The sequence below is a fragment of the Phaenicophaeus curvirostris genome, chromosome 9 (assembly GCF_032191515.1).
Source record: "Phaenicophaeus curvirostris isolate KB17595 chromosome 9, BPBGC_Pcur_1.0, whole genome shotgun sequence".
Lineage (NCBI taxonomy): Eukaryota > Metazoa > Chordata > Aves > Cuculiformes > Cuculidae > Phaenicophaeus > Phaenicophaeus curvirostris.
In genome coordinates this window covers 6,227,021-6,244,746 of record NC_091400.1, presented here as the reverse complement: position 1 = coordinate 6,244,746, position 17,726 = coordinate 6,227,021, and the positions used below count along the sequence as shown (strand labels likewise).

The 17,726-nt window shown below is 43.3% G+C and overlaps 1 protein-coding gene across 3 annotated transcripts in view; it reads right to left on the bottom strand.

Moving 5' to 3' along the window:
- RBM20 (RNA binding motif protein 20) overlaps nucleotides 1–16,613 on the bottom strand; it is a 106,065-nt gene extending 89,452 nt beyond the window's left edge. Inside the window, exon 1 of one of the 3 annotated variants that reach the window (XM_069863422.1) lies at nucleotides 16,404–16,613. In XM_069863422.1, coding sequence (XP_069719523.1) covers nucleotides 16,404–16,519 — 116 coding nt within the window. In that variant the 5' untranslated portion in view covers nucleotides 16,520–16,613. Of the gene's footprint in view, nucleotides 1–13,041; nucleotides 13,173–16,403 lie in introns of those variants that run through there. The other 2 variants (XM_069863425.1, XM_069863424.1) reach the window with 2 other exon arrangements.
- Between the last annotated feature and the right edge of the window lie 1,113 nt (nucleotides 16,614–17,726).

Here is a 17,726-nt window from a genome sequence, read left to right as displayed (position 1 = left end):
AATGCTGTCAGGTGCTTCATTTCCAATGGCCAAAGCATAATGTAAGATTTCAGAAGATAAATTCTTCAGGCTCCGTTTCAAGCACAGAGGTACGTTAACACCTTTAAAACCCACTAGTTTTGTCAAGATGCTTTTGCCAAGCATATGTTTCACTGATGCACAATAATTATGTTCACTTACAAAAACAAACACCAGAAAAAACCATTTTTGAAAGCTAAAGAGCAGTAGAAGACACAACGGTGACAGCAGCAGAAGTTCTGTGGGTACTGTTAGTGTAACATTTCCAATATTGAACTGCAACCTCCAGCTGGAAAAAAGAAAATCTGTGAATATAAGTAGCCTTACAAAAACTCCACCTTCTAGGGGAACATTGTGTCAATATTTCAGTCTTAAAATGCAACTTTTCATTTCTGAAAGAATAAAGGGTGTGTGTATTTCTTCACAAGATGCAGAACGCTCACACAGATCTCAGCGCTGACAAATTTTCAATCTGAAGTCAAAAATGGGCAACAGGACAGGACAGCACGAACAGAGAGGCAGTGGCCAGCCAAGGCAGGAAGATTTACAGAAGAGATGGTTTGCCAAGGGTTTTCTGGAGAGGGAAGGGAGGGGGTGGAAGCTTGGAACAAATTAATGGGCAAACTGTTCCAAGCACCAACACTTGGCATGGGAAGATGCGTCCAAAAGACTACGGCTCCAGGTTTGTGTTACTTAACATCACCGTCTAGCTATCTAATGATACTGCCACTAAACACCATGAATAGCAACGTGTTTCTCACCAGCAATACAAATGTGCTGTCATCTAACACCCAAGCCTGTGAAATCTCCAGTATTTCTGGTAAGCGGGAGAGGGAGGTATGTGGAAGTAGAACATCAGATTGACAGCATGTGGGATTTGTCTGGAGAGGTGTAACCACACCTCAGTGCCCAGGTACCAGCCACCCTGAGATGGTTTGCAGCAGGCAGTTTCCTCGTTTAGCTGTCAAAGGCAGGACTACACGGAGACTCCCATGTGCATGCTGCAGGAAATATATGGATGCTGTAGGAAATGCATTCAGAACTGACCACCTTGCCCAGCTTCAGATACCGGACAAAACAAACGACCTAGCATAGCAGAGCCTGATCACCCCTAGAACATAGGAAACTGCAGGGAAGACTCTCCCAAGATCTCTGACACAACAGCTGCTCTCGCTGGCAAAAGCAAGGAACCAGGAAAGCACTGATAGAGAAAGAGCGGATATCTCCCTTTTGTACTGTGTTTGGGATCAATACCCATCCTGAAGGAAGATGCAAAGAAACACCGACTGCTCTCCAGAGCATCTTTTAAACTCTGAAAGGCATCAGTTGGGAAGCGGTCACACAGCCTGCGCATCAAACAACTGATAGTCAAAGAAATTGAGGGACAGATGGCACAGGGGACACAGACAGACAGATGCCTTTTTTCCTTCATACCTCTGGGTGCAATGCTGGATTCTCAGCACAGCACTAACGGGATGGTGCGTAACAAGCAATGCACTGGGAGATGATGGTTTGAAGGAGGAAAGCACACCCTCTGCAGGCTGCAACTAAGAGACTGGAAAACATTACTTCTCTATGCAAGCAAAGAGGATTCAGTTTCATTTCAAAGGTGGTTGACTGGGATTTTTCATAGATTCACTGAGATGCAGGAACAACTCAGCATATCCAAACTGGTAGAAAAGAGGGACATATTTATGGCTTATAAGCAGTCACACTGCACCTCCTGCTCTGTTGGGGCCACATTGTCCCTTTCACTCAAACAAAAGAAAAAAGCATATAAACAAAATGAAGTAGGAATAAGCTTGCACTGAACAAAGGATTTGAAGAAAAAAAAAAAAAAGTGTAACAAAACACTTCCAGTTATGACATCATTCTCAGTTTTCATTTGACGTTAATAACAATTTGTTTGAATTCTTTTTATTTTTTTTATTTACTTCTGCTTCGTTGCAATATTTTCCAGAAGAAAAATATGGAACAAATATACAAAAACATCATCTACTTGCTAATTTTTTAACAGATCAAAACAGATTTTAAACACTTACCATGAGGCTTCCATCACTGTAAGTAAATACAGAACTACAAATTAAGCATAAAACTAATTAAACAAACATTGAGTAGCTAAAGTGAGTCCACAAAAGAGATAATATAATTATAGCACAGCCATTTGAGAAGAGAATATTTTGAATAAGTAGGTAATTAAGTTAAGAGAGGCCTAAAGAAAGATTTCACACTCACATTCATATGCTGAAGCAGTTTAAAAATAGAGAGCAAGAACTGTCTGACTTCACCTTTTAATTTTAGCTGGGTGATGAGCTGGTCCCAAAGACAGAAAGGCACAGCAGGATTTTTTCTCTGTAAAGTGCCCTTCGTATTTTTATGCAAAGGAAATGCAGTATGTGCTATTAATATCCTGCTGTAGCCCTAGATAAGTCTAGGCACCCTTTCAATGAGGAAAAAGTTCTGGTTTGTTTCTTCAAAGCACTTGTACTCCCAAAGACATACGGATGAGTTGGAAAACCTCCCCCCTGTCCCAGCCACATCACAGGTAAGCAACATCCACACAGGAAGAGACACACATTTCATTTTCCCATCAGTCACCTCTTGCAATTACTAAAGCTGTAAGTATGCCACTTTTTAATCTCATGAGGAAGGAAAAGCAAATGACCGAGTTTGCACCTTGAGTTAACTTTGTTCTCATTTTAATTAATTGACAGAAAAGAAACTGTTGCTACCAGCTAGATCAAGACCACATTGCAAAAAAAAGGATAAAAAAGAGAGCTACTTGACTTAATGCTGGCATAAGGCTTAGGCACTCCCAAAGAAGCCAAGGAGAAATACATAGGCTTTTCCCCACATAAACGAATTAATTCTTCCACGGATTCCTCACACGCTTCACCTCCCTGACTTATCTCTGATTAACCTAATCTAAGCACAAGCTTCCCCATAGCGGGTCTCAGTCCACCCAACACTGCTTCAGTCCAGCAAATTCTTGCAGCAGGCAGGGCTGAAACTTCCTAGTCAAGAGCATCACACAGAGAACTTTTCCGTCCTTGAGGGAATGGTGGAAATGGAGGATAAACAGAACAGAATCACAGAATCATTTCAGTTGGGAAAGATCTTCAAAATCATCAAGTCCAGCTGTTAATCTTGCACAGTCAAGTCCATCACTAAACCACATCCCTAAGCACCGCATCTACCTGTCTTTTAAATACCTCCAGGGATGGTGATTCAAACACTTTCCTGGGCAGCGTGTGCCAGTGCTTGACAGCCCTTTCAGTGAAGTAACAGTTCACAACACCTAGTTTAAAACTCCCCTGGCACTACTTGAGGCCATTTCCTCTTGACCCACCGCTCATTACTTGTACAGAGAGACCAACACCCACCTCACTACAACCTCCTTTTAGGCAGTTGTAGAGAGCGATAAGGTCACCTCTGAGTCTCTGTTTCTCCAGACCAAACGGCCCCAGTTCCTCAGCTGCTCCCCGTAACACTTGTGCTCCAAACCCTTCCCCAGCTCCGTTCCCCTCCTCTGGACACACTCCAGCCCCTCAATGTCCTCCTTGTACTGAGGGGCCCGAACCTGAACACAGGATTCGAGGTGCAGCCTCACCAGTGTGGAGCACAGCACAACCCCTTCCCTGCTCCTGCTGGCCACACTGTTCCTGATACAAGCCACAATGCTGCTGGCCCTCTTGGCCACTGAGGCACGCTGCTGGCTCACGTTCAGCTGGTTGTTTACCAACACACCTAAGTCTTTCTATGCCAGGCAGCTTCCCAGCCGCAATTCCCCAAGCCTGTAGCATTGCCTGGGGTTGTTGTGACGCAGGTACAGGACCCAGCACTTGGCCGTGTTCAGCCTCATACGTTTGGCCTTGGTCCATCAATCCAGCCTGTCCAGATCCCTCTGTAGAACCTTCCTGCCCTCAAGCAGATCAACACTTCCACACAGCTTGGTGTCGTCTGCAAACTGAGGATGCACTCGATCCCCTTGTGCAGATCATTGACAAAGATAATAAACAGAACTGGTTACGCATGCGGATTATTTATCCAACATACTCTTCCCAAAGTGAGAACTACCCAAGTGAAGGTCAGATTCTCCCCAAACTCCTCAACTGTCTCAAAAGCACCTTTTTAACTCAGACTAATTTTGTTTGATAGATGGTAATGGTTAAAACCCAGGTAGGATTCTAAGGTAACCCTACAGTGAAAACAAGTCTGCTAAACTCACCCCACACCTTCCACAGCCGCATTCCCTTCCTTGTATTTTAGAGCAAACAATCAGCAGTAAGACTCCAGAATCATATGCCTTCTCTTAAGTTTTCACCTTTAATTATGGATTCATCTTAGGCTCCATTTGACAACTTCTTACAGGTGTAAATACCGGTCACTGATTCACTCCAACTAGTTCTGTGAATAAGCATTTGCAAATTTAACTTGCTAGGGAGATGAAATGCTAATTAGTGGAAGTTTGCATTAACATCCTGCTGGTCAGCAATTACCATGCGAGGGACACCCTGCTGTTCTTATCTATAGCCCGCTATCTTAGCTGACTGTTTGCTCAAGAATGTAGGAGGTCCATACTATCCTTTTAGTGACCTGCTTCTTATCCATTCCATTCTTGAAGAAATAAAGCAGAGCGCACTTATGCAAGTTAACATAGGAAGACGTATGTAGTTTGCTTACACCAATATACTTGATATCTTTTGCTTACACCCACATACCCGATCTAATCTTAACATCATTTTGTACTTTTAAGTATTGTATTTTTTCCACAATCCTACCCCAAACCCAATCCATATTAGAAGTTCCATATTGTTGTGACATTTTTTTTTTCTGTTACGATACACAGATGAAAGGCATCACCTTTTCTTCCAGCTGAAGCAATGCTCTGCATTTCATTTGCACATTTACTCTTGTCACTCCCAGCATTTCTAGTTTCAGCGTCAAAATACCAAAACTGGCTCAGCATCAACAGCACTCTAATCCCACCAAAGGAGTGACATCTTCACTTGACTTCTTGCATCAAATGAAGTTAAAGCACTTGAAACTATGGACTGAAGAGATGACCGATTCCATTTCTTTTACTGAAGATCACTCTATTTTAATCAGATATGCCTCCCTGCAAGAAGGTTGTCAGCTGGTATTTTTACCTTCTTTGCTTAAGTTCAACACAAAGATTGTAGGGTGAGATCATCACTCACTGTATCACCATTTATAGGTACTTACTCCATCCTTATCCTAAAAAGGCCCTAATCAACTAAGTTTCTGATCCTCCTAAATTAAAATTTAAAGGTGAAGGATTTTTTTTGAAGGAGCTTTTAATATGAGTAAAATTTCTGCTTTTCTTGCTCTAAAAATAAAATATTTGAAAATTCAATTAGAAGATCACCACTAATTCTTCTTCCTTTCCTTTTCTTTTCATAAATACTTCAGATAATGCTCCTCTGTCACCTTCCTGTGTAAAGTAATCATTCGTTGCTTATAGGTATGAAAGGCTGGTTTTATGTAGAAGACAGAGATTCAATTTATCCCTCCCTTTTCTAGAAAGGGAAAAAAAATATGCCTTTGGAAGAGTTTACGATGCAGACACACCTCTTCCTTCTACACAGTCTCCCTGTCCGTTCAACAAGGTAATACACCAGACTCTACCAAGCATCCAGGACATCCTTGGCAAAGCAGCTCAGCTTTCAGGAGGAAACGGTGCTTCCAGAGCCCATCCAGCAAGACTCACATCCAGGGGAACAATAGGAACCTCTCTCTGGATTTATTAGGCTGCCTCTTGGGGCTCAAGTATATAAGAAGCATTATCAAAGATGCAATATAATCGTGATAGCACTGATTTTACTGCATGCACATAGACCAAGGAAACATGGTCTGGAAGCCAGGCTTCTAGCTGCTCCAGCAACACCGACAGCACCAAACCCCACACCTCAAACAAATGCCTGCTGGCTTCACTGCAGCCACCCATGAAATTCTGTACTTAAGAGAGGCGACTCCTAAAAGCTGGTCACTCTGCCAGCTTTGCTACAGATAAATAAGTACGATTACCTCAGGGAATTTAAATTAAGAGCTGTGTCTCTGTCTCACAGAGCCATATCTGACTCTGTCATCTTTAAGCTCGAAGAAGCATGTTTTCTGCCTCCGTTGATGGTTCTGTTATTTCTTAAAAGTCGGGGCTGGAGGTTGGGGGGGGGTGTGTGGCAAGAAGTGATGTACTCCAGGTCTCCTCAAATTGCTGAAATGTTCGAGCCCAGATCTGGGGTCCATTTGTCACAAGTCACACCCTTGGATGTTCTCTTCTATGTCCACTGGGAGTCAACCAGCAAACCTCCTCCCACACGGTGCTCCTCGTAAAAACTGCCAGCTTGGAGGGAAAAGCAGATACAGAGCTGGTTGCTTCTACTGAGGTTCCCCTGGCAGCCAGCTAAGAGGCGAGAAAACTAAATATAACAAACTTAAAGGTATAATTATTGTAGGGGAGCTTGCCAGAGCCACTCTGAAGCTCCTAATGGACTGTCGGGGATTTATGGATCAGCTGTGAAAATTTATTCAACTTGCCAATCAAGTCCTTAGCTTTGGAAGGCTGCTACCAACTTTCACATCATACAGCTTGAATTTACAGAAGCACCAATGTAAAACAGTAGGTTTTATTGCTTCAAAGAAGGACACACGAAAGAAAAATCTATTACACTAAACAGATCACTAAGAAATGTGTGGGTAGTCTCCTGTGTGTTTGTATCTTTGCATAAAAGGGTCTTATATTCTACAGAGTGGGAGGAGATGACAAACAGAGCAGCGCCAAGTACTGCCAAAATGCACAGTAAGAGACAGGATGTTGTACAGAAAAGGCTACAAACAGCTGTCTTGCAGTTTAGAGCGTATTCCCCCCCATAAATTATGCCAACAATCCAGAAATTAATCTTAGTTGCTGATATTTTATGCCCCTGCCATATGGATTAAGTTAAAATGGGATCTTAACAAAATTTATAAAAGCTCCTTTAAATATAGGGGGAAATCACAAGACTGTATCCGTATTTTCATGTTATGATATTAAAAAGCTGCAGCAAATGTAATAGAAAAAGAAAATTCTGAGAACTTGCATAGAAAATGAAGCGAGTGGCCAATTTAGATGAGAGATGCAAGGCAGTGCCTTTTTTCTCCCAGATGTTCAGCACAGAGTGGAAGGCAGCAGTGTGGCCGCCTCTTAGTGCAGTGCTGTGCAGAGGAGCTGACAGGCTTTTTGTAAACCCCTCTCCACCCCTGACTCTACAAATCCCTGTAGCAAGTGAGGCTTTGACACTCCACAGTACTGGGTTTAAAACATGTGCGACCATTAATAGTCTAATAAGAAGCACAAAGAAGCATGGATCCATACTCCTCCACACAACTCCATGCTCTCTATTAAGAGAGAACTTTCAGTGCTGGAACACAAGTTAACTTGATTATTTCCTAAGGCTTCCACTGTATTAGGTCTTTCCCATTAGCAATTCCTGCTCTTAACATTCCTGTGCAGGATTCCTAGTGACCTGGGCAAAAAAAAAAAAGGCAGTAAATAGTCATGAACCCTTGCAGACTTAGACGATAGGATTTGATCCTCTAAAGCCTTACACACATAAATAATCCTCATGTATATGAATAAGGCTTTGCAAGATCAGTCTCATGGTATACACACTGTATCCAAACAGGAATTTAAGTCTTATTTAACACTGATAAGCAAATTGGCTTGGCCACCTGACGTATTTATGTAATACAGAAGGTGCATTGATTTACTCTGCACAGATACACTTCAACCATCTAGACAAAATGTGTAAATCACTTCTAGTCCTTGCAAATTTCCTTTTTAAAAAAAAGAAATTTGATCTTTTAATACCTTGCAATGCAGAAAACCTAGGCTGAACCCTAATGATCCTAGGAGTCTGATCTACCAAAGATACACTGATATGTGACTAAATGAAATTTTATTCTCAAATTTTAAGTAGTTAGTTGGCACTAACTAGTAGTCAGTAGGCATCTATAAACACTTTTGCAGTTAACCATTATTCTGCTGTATTACTGCTAAACATGTTCACCTCTAGACGCATCAATGACACCGTCCTAGGTCTAATTGCAAGCCCGAGTAAACAGAAGCAAACCTCTTGGGCCATCTCAAAGACAGACAAGAGAAAGATGCCAGCAGAAGGACAAGCCCTTCTTGTACCAGGTATTGCTACAGGACAGAAGAGTGACCTTCAATGAAGCCATAAAGAAAAGAGCTCAATGTTTGGTTGTCGGTTGGCAGGACAGTGGAAAGCTGTAGGTGACCCTACAAGAATGTGCCATGAGTGGGGCACAAATGGATGGCGCAGAGCACATGGATAGCAGAGGTGTGAATGTTAAGATGTGTTAATAGAAGAGTTTGGAAGATAAGAGGGGCCTAGGGCTGGAAAAAAAACCCCTCACTAGTTCGTTACTATTTCTCTCTATGGTATTAGGAGACAAGAGTCATCTTTTCTCCAAATCCCATCCTCAGTCTCCTTTGTGCATAACCTTTGACAAAGAATTTTAGGGAGGGGGAGCAGAGGAAATCTCTGACAATCTCTGGAGTGGCATCCAAGCTGCAAACCACGCAAACACACACAGCTGTGCACAGCTCTGCAGGGACTGGAGCAAACTTCTCTGTCACAGAAGTTAATCTGCTCTCAACTCTAATTCCAGGCAGAGCAGAAAGCAGTGCAAAACCAACATTATTAAATATTTATACAGCATTTTGTTGTCAAGAAGTATTTTGTAATTATATTTTATAGGGCTTTTTAAAAACTGAGGCTAAAAAGACAGCAATAAAAGTTGGTCAGTGTAACAAATTTGGTCAGCAACCTAATAAAATTACTTAGCACATCTTCCTCTGGGAGTAGAACATGTTAATCAGCAGAGACAGAAATAATATTTCTTACTGCAGAAACAAACCACGGTCAACTTGCTGCTGCTTTTCAACAACATTATATACAAAAGTCCACAGAAGAACGTTTGTTCTCTCAGCAAAGGAAATTCCAGCAATGAAGACACTTGTCACAGAAGTACTTTAAGTCTATTTCTTAAAACAAAGATTCAAAAGTAAGTAAAAATGTAAGTCAAGTGCAACTCCTGCACATTTCCCCATAAGTGGCTCTAGCTCACAGACCAAATCAACTCACGTATCTCCTCCCTCCAGGAAAAAAAAGTCGTGACGCATGAAGCTGTAGCTTTTGGCACTACCAAATTCGAGCCATTTTTACACTGCCAGAATTCTAACACTCTGCAGCCTCCTGTGCAGAAAATTACAATATTCCTGGCAAGTTGAGGAAAGCTAAGACTAGATAACATCAGATGCTTTTGGTATCTCAAAAGCCAGTAAGCCAGGAAAGAGACCAGGAGATTGAAAGTCAGCCAGGGAGCTTGTTCATAACCTGCCCATAATACCATTTTCTCTGTCCACCCTGGCTGGCAGAAAATATTAGTCAAGGGAAGAGGCGTTCCCATCTCTGTCTTTTCCTACTAAGAAGTATATCCCGAAGCAATGAAGCAGAACATTACCTCCTAAGGCAGTCACCTTAATTTAACGGAACACAGTTAAAACCACACAGGAGATAGACTACGCTTCACAACCAGTATAGCTGCAGATTTGTATCACCCCAGAGTCAGGCAGGGCTCATGGCATCTTTTGAGCATTCTGCAAAGCCTGGTGAGACACCTGCACATCTTCAAACAACAGAGATGACGAAGGATGAAGTGCAATAAATAATAATAAATAATAAATATTAAGCGCAATAGCCAAGCAGCGCAGCTCCATCCACGTCCCGCTCACTGTTTAGCTTATGTCCCAACACGGACAAGCAGAAAACTATCAACATATCCATCTTCCTTGTAGGTTCTCAGATGCACGAGAGAAATACATAGCATGTGGTACAATTAATATCAGTTAAACTCACGTTTCACAAGTTTACATACCCACACGCACAAAAGAAAGGAAAGCAGTAAACCTGCAACAGAATAATCGCTTCTGGGCACTCATAAATTCTGACCCTTTAACAAAACAAGCCTTTGCCCCCTTCCCACAACAGAAGACCCAATGCTTTTATTTGGCACATTTTCTAAATAGGCAAGAGGCATTTGTAAAATGGGCTACGCTCGAGCTGTCAAAACAGGACAGATATTAAATGTTTCTAAAACCCAAAGGGGCAGCTTTTCTTGTTTCACCCAGTGTGTCAAGGGACAGCTTCATTGTGATGGGTCATTAGTGTGACAAAGAGAAAGCAGCTGGACATGGAGGGGCAGAGGCTAACAGAGCGATTACATCCTTAAATCAACTATAAAATGTTAAAAAGGATGAAGGCAGGGAAGAGGAGGGAGCGTATTCAGGGGAATAAAGTCAGTCTGATGAAGTGTCTAGAGGCAAATCACATCAAAAGATTTAGTTCTTTAAAAAAAATCAAGCCAGCTTACTCTTTGGAAAATGCCTATTCTACGTGAAGGAATATTTTAAAGTGGCTAAAATTATTATTCCACGCAAATAACCCATTTTTTACCCTCCTAAGTAACTTTTTGCAGTCCTCTATAAAGCGTATCTTTGAATATCTAGTTCCTCCCATTTTGACAGTTCCCAGAAAGGAACAGAACTAAAAGATAATGAGGCTTCTCCCCATCTCCATTTTCTCTTCCTCCAAATGGGGTCACAAAGATTTTAGCATCGTCACCACCAAGTAGCAGTAGCTCAACAGGTCACACATAACTATTCACTATTAGGTACACACGGCTTTGAACGGATAAGGGCTGAATTAAGAGGGAAGACAAAAGAACACATTTCCCAGTCTTCCCATTGATGGGAACAGTAGTTTCAAATTTCCAATAAAAGAGCAATATCCAGGCAACTTAGTTACAGTAAAGAGGACTCCATTACCATGTGTTGGGTTCATAAACCACTTACTGCAGTGCTTCTCATAAAGTATGGACTATTTAACTTTTCACTAATGTTGGTATCACTGCTGTTATCTCTCTCTCTCTCCACTAAAATGTGTGGCCCACTAAGAACTGATTGATAACTGATAATAAAAGCCAGATTGTGTGGATATGTTGGCACGCAAGGCGTTCCTTCTGAATTCTTTTTTCTGACCCTCTCCACTTTACCTCTGTGCTCTCTCTTTATACCTTAAATTCAATTTTTTCTGCTTTTCTACCTGTTCAGTAACCTGTTGGGTTGTAACTCAAGGCTTCTTTTTTTTAAAAAGAACCCAACAAACAAACAAAAAAAAACCCCAAAACAAACACAAACTATTTCAAGACAAAGAAACCAACACTTGCAGTCATTTTTGTTTAAAACAGAGAACATCCACGTGATTAATTCATCTTTTAGCTTTGGGTCACATTTGATATGCAGGAAGGGTCATTGGTTTCCATCAAAAAAGAAAATTTCCAACAAAAAAGAAGAATTTAAATGAGAAATGTTAACAAAATTAAATGTTAAGAGAGAAGAGAAACATTAATTACCTGACTTGAAGGTAGCCATCATCTCTGATGCTACTTTTTACAAACAACTAAACTTAAAAGTCCCTGCCTTTCCATGCCCACACGCATTTAGTACACGAATTTTAAGTCCTAATTTTTAATGTCAGGTGAGATCTAAGAAAAATCTTAATAGTTACACAGCAAGGAGCCAGGCAAGTCGAAGACAACTGAGGTTCCCTCGCCGTATGTTTCTTAACATACAGAGACGATGAATGGGAAACACAAGGAGAAGTTTAATAGCATGGATTTAGTTCCCGCATTCTCTGGCGAGTCCCACACTGTGTAGTCTGCTTTTTCAGCCCCTGCCCCCTGTTTTGGTAAAGCTTCTCAGCTAAGGCAGCTACAATGCTTTTCTATTTTGTTTTCATCTCCATTCAGGGCCATTACAATTGTTACAAACTCGATGAGTTACTAGGGCTGTGTTGGGATGGAAGCAACTCAGATTTTGGAGATGTATATTAAAAGGCAAATAAATATGGAAAGCCTGGATCAGTAACAGTAAGAAGAGAAACAGTAAAACAAGTGTTTCTCCTAATGTCACTTGTTAAGTATCAGTTTAGCCTTTGCCATATATGCCAAACTATTTGCCATGACTAATGTATATAATGGGAGTACGTTTCATATTTTATCTCTCCTGAGAGACCTCGAATTGGGGAAAAAAACAAAAGAAAGAAGAAAACCCCACACTTAACACAAAATAAACACACAACAAAGAAAATAAAAAAGCGCAGCCTTAAACCTAACGGCTTTAAGCTTAAAAATAAAGTTGGAGCTTATTTTTCCCCAATAAGCTTCCTCCTTGTTGCTATAGGGAATAAAGGACGCAAAGCATTCAGCACCAGCCTGCTTACTCCTGTCTGCCCCCAAAACTGGCACAAACTGATGACGACTCAGGCACAGATGTTGGAAATTCCATCTTCCTTCCAGAGAAGCTCAAAATCTCCAGAGCACAACCCCTTAGGAAAAAAAAAAATATTAACTTTGGGTTTCCCGCCACTGTTTTAGGAGATCTTTCTTCAATTCATAGAACAAACGTGTGCTCTTACATAAACACAAGGAGTTAAAAACTGCTCCAGTTCTACTGGGCAGATATTACCCATGACAAATCATTAGAACTGAAAGCATGCAACCAACCATTAAAACATACAACGAGATTGCATTTCAATACAATTTGGTCTCCTATAATTATGGAGTTTACTTGCACAGTGTTTTAAGTGAGAACTTTCACAGAAAATGCTCTTTGTCCATCACCTTTATTGTTAGCCCACAGCCACCACTCAGCCCTTTCTCTCAGTTATTGCCAGCAAGTTGCTCCATCAGACTGCAATGAATCACACACCTGGAATTATTAATAGGAGTCTCCACTCTCTCTGCTGCTTAGATGCTCCAGTCAATCTAACAGCAGGTGCTAATACTTGTCACACACTGAGCTGTCAGCTAAAAATTACATTTTCCAATACCACCTCCAAATTGTAACCAAAAATCTTCTCGTAAGAGCAGACTTACCTAAGGCGGGGGGGACATGGCCCAAAACAGCAATTCCAAAAATATATTGCAACCTTTCTGTGCAGAACAGGTATTTGAGGTCTTTTCAGAGACTTCCCGTATGTGTTTCAGTTGCTGTTGCTAAAGTCCCTACCCTGCATTTCCACCCCTTTCCCACAATGGCAGCAGAAACCAGTTATCAACACTAAGTAACACCATCAAAACTGTCCTTCTTCTTCTCAGCCTTCTGCGTTATTTCATCGTCAAGTGCATAAATCACCCTCCATAGCATGTAAATCCGTTTCCCTTCCCCTCCAGCTTTTTATTCCCAGCTCTACAACCCACAGGCTTTGACTGCAGCAAAGCTTTTACTTTTGGAAAAGAAGAAGGTATTTTCCCATCAAACATCACAACAACTTGCATAGATAGAAAGCTTTAGCCGCTCTGTAAATCTTACGATTGGACCTTTATTATCAACTGAAATGACGTTGCCGCTCGGGGAAAAATACAACACGTAGACAGCATATTTCAACTTGTATCTTATTGTATTTGGGTACTATGAGCAAGGAATTTCAAACTAGGGATTTGGTCATAATTTAATATTAAAATCACATCATAATTGTTAAAGCAGAGAGATGTTTAAAGAATATGGCACACACTACCTATGCTGCATGAGTAGCTGCTACTTTTCAGACCTGCAGTTTTGCTAAATTTTAATCATTGTTCAATGCTCAGTGTTCACAGTGAACGTTTACCAATCGCCCATTTTTTATTTATTTATATTGGTCTTTATCTAACATCTGTAAAAATTTCTAAGAAAAGTAGGGGGGGAAAGTAGGAAAGGCTTCAGAGAGCTTTTAAAGTTTAAACGGTATAAAGAAAACCAGAAGGGTTCTAAAAGGGAGATGTAGTTAAACAACACGCAATATTCTGACCTACACTGCTCTGAATCAGCATTCTGCATCTGCACTCTTGTTTACTGCAGCTTACAAAGCAAAAAGATGGCAATTGTTAAAAAGATAACAGCAAGAAAATAAAAATGCTCAAGAAAACAGGTCAATGTTTTCTTTCCCACTAATGAAACAGTGACTTCATTTTGTAGAATCACTGCTTTCCTTTCCATATTATTTTGCCAGTCATAGTGCCTGTCCCAGCACATTAAATTCAGAAGCGCGATTTAAGATATTCCCTAACGTTTCATTTCCTAACAGTCACTGACTATCCAATTCAGATTACAAACCACCAAGTTATTATCAGTGAAGCAAAATGCAATTTGCCTGCATTTCCAGTTAAATGCAGGGCAAACATTTATTAATTATCAGGTAAACGGAGAGGTGCACACCAACCTATGCCGCGCAGTTACAAAACCGTATGCTCAAGTTGCAGGACCTTAGATGGAGACGTTCGACATTTGCCATTCTGTGTCATGTTACCACGACAAAGAACGGCTAGAACATGGCACCTCTTTCAAAACTTTCCATTAAAGATATCCTCAAAGGGAAACCATTTCAAGTTTTCCTACCTACAGTCTGCTAGGAGGCACGACCAGCAAAACCGCAATGCCTTTGTACATAACATGCACCGTGTCAGAAATACAATCGCGAAGCTGTCTCAACAGCTTCACCTCTCTCACTTGCAATACACATCCACACAGAGTCTTGATAAATGCGAAAAAAACAAGGGTCATCTGTAGAGACCATAGTTGAAAGCCCAAGACATATTGAGTAAGCGTAAATTACCTTCTGGTTGTACAATAATTCATATGTAGCCCTGCAGCTGCCCAGCAGACTTAGAAAACAACCATTAATGTTTCAGTTTCAATACAAAACTCCCCAGTCTCTATTTCCAATTAGAAATAAAAACATGGGTAACAAGAACCATTAACGTTTTCACAGTTAAGATACAAAACACGATTTAAAAGCAAAGAGAGAAAAGAAAACCAAGCATCACAAAATTTACGGGCCACACTCCACAGCAACTTTAAAAGTCCAGTTTGATACATATTTATAGAAGATACCGTGATTCCCAACTAAAAATAATGTTCATACTCTAAGTTTGCTGTAACATTAAAGCACACACGCATATATAAATTACTATATTTGTATGCACATGTTTTGTAAATACAAGTGAGAGAACTGAAAGCATTCCCTCTGTTAGTGACATGGTTGGGTTTTGTTGACAAACTGGTAAAGGAGATGCCTAAGCCAGTGCCTTTCGTAAGAGGGTTGTTGCAGGAAAGCAGCGCAAGGCCAGCTGCGGGGCCGACACAGCTCGACAGTGCTTTGTCACACTCGCGCTCCGCTTGACGGCCGAACGCAGGCTCTCAGTCCAGTTGGTGGGACATAATGTCAACAGCGTCTCCCAACCTACGCCGCTGCGCAGCGTCCTGCTTGTCAACTCAAGATGCAAATCTTAAAGTAATAGAAGGCAATTCTAATGGCTCCATAACCGGGTGTTCATTGGGAGATTTACTGCTCTATTAAAAGCCCCGTTCGCTTTTAACACGTAACGACTTGGGAAAAATCAAATACAGTGCACACAACCATCTTGTATCTGCACAGAGCAACTTATGTTTCGCTCGTGCTTCACACAGTAACTACGGAGAACTCAGTTTGTCTTCAAGCTTCACATTTAACTGCAAAAGTATAGCTCGCACCACTGCAAAAGTAGTTTTTCCACCTCTTCCCGGACAGAAAATGAAACAGCAACCTGCCATTCGCATTGTTGCCCTCATTAATGAGCTTTCCACGCATGCACAGACTGCTTTTTCTCTGTGATAGTTTTGCAGGGATGCGGTGGCTGTGGGGCCAAGGAGGAGACGCCTCATCCCACAAGGACAGGAGTGTGGGGAGGTGAAGGGAAAAGAAGGGAAAGGGGAGGAAAAGGAGGAGAAGGGGAGAAAAGGAGAGAAAAAGGAGGAGAAGGAGTGGAAAGGGAGAAGAAGAGGGGGAGAAGGGGAGGAAGGGAGAAGGAAAGGAGGAGAAGGGGAGGAAGGGAGAGGAAAAGGAGGAGAAGGGGAGGAAAGGGAGAAGAAAAGGAGGAGAAGGGGAGGAAAGGGAGAAGGAAAGGAGGAGAAGGGGAGGAAAGGGAGAAGAAAAGGAGGAGAAGGGGAGGAAAGGGAGAAGGAAAGGAGGAGAAGAGGAGGAAGGGAGAGGAAAAGGAGGAGAAGGGGAGGAAAGGGAGAGGAAAAGGAGGAGAAGGGGAGGGAAGTAACGGAGAAGGGAGTCCCGAGCGAGTGCCGGAGGAGCCCTCTGCACGCCGGCCCCGTGTTTTCGGTGCAAACTGCAGGCGGGAGGCGGTGCGGGTCCCGGGGGCTGCGGGGCAGGGACGGGGGGACCCCGTCCGGCGGGGAGGGAGCGCAGGGGGCACGGGGAGGCTCTTACTTGTGCAGGAGCTGGGGCAGGCTGGGCGGCGGCATCCCTCGGCCCCGGGCATCGCTGTCCGGCGGCTCCTCGCCGCGGGGAGCGGGGCTCCGGCTCATGGCAGCGGCGGGGACCATGCGGGGGGGGTTGGGAAGTTGGGGGGGGTGGGGGGGGGATTGGCGGCCGTGCAGCCCTCCGGGAGGGAAGGAGGAGGATGGGATGGAAGGAAAAAGGAGAGGGGGTGTGCAAAGGACCGGCCCCGGAGGCTACGGCGCTGCGGGACGGGCTGAGCCCGCCCTGCGCACCGGCAGCGAGGGGCGGGCGCTGCCCCGGCCCCACCTGGGCGCCCCCCGCCGCCCCTCGGCTCCGCCGGCACCTGCCCAGCCCGGGGCCGGCCCCCTCGGCCCCCAGGCGGCGGCTTCCCCCGGGGTCCCGGCCCGGGAGGGCGTGGAGAGAGCGCGGAGTGCGGGGAAGGGCGAGCGGCGGCCCCGGAGCTCATCGAGTTCCGACCCTCCCCGCCCTGGGCACGGACACCTCCCGCTGGATCAGAGAATCGTAGAAGGGTTTGGGGTCGAAGGGACCTCAAAACCCGCCCAATTCAATCCCCAGCCGTGAGCAGGGACACCTCCCACCCGACAGGGTGGCTGCAAGCCCCATCCAACCTGGCCTTGAACACCTCCAGGGATGGGGCAGCCGCAGCTTCTCTGGGCAACCTGGGCCAGGGCCTCACCGCCCTCAGAGGGAAGAACTTCCGAATGTCTGATCTAAATCTTCCCCCCTCCGATTTAAACCATTCCACATTGTTTTATCGCTGCACATCCTTGTAAAAAAGTTCCTCACAGCTTTCTTGCAGCCCCTTCAGGTACTGGAAGGCCACTATAAGGCTCCCCAGAGCCTTCTCTCCAGTCTCCAGGCTGAGTTACCTTCTTAAATAACAGAGTCGTCCCTAAAGCAAATCATCCCAGCCAGAGAACCTGCTTTTAATAAAGCATCCTCAGTCTTGGGCTTCCCCCTTCCACATCTGAACATAAGCAGGATCAAGACCTACACCGTAAGGCTTTTTCCACTGTAAAAACACAGGATTAAGGGCTGGAAGCAGAGGATAATGATAGAGTGACAAAAAGGTTTTACCTGCATTTATACTGTGTCCAGCTCTGGATCCCTCAGCACAAGAGGAACATGGATCTGTTTATGGTTGGACTCGATGATCCGGTGGGTCTCTTCCAACCTGGTGATTCTATGATTCTGTTGGAGCAGATTGGGAAAAGGGCCACAAAGATGATCAAAGGCCTGGAACATTTTCCCTATGAAAAAAAAGCTGAGAGAGTTGGGTTATTCAGCGTG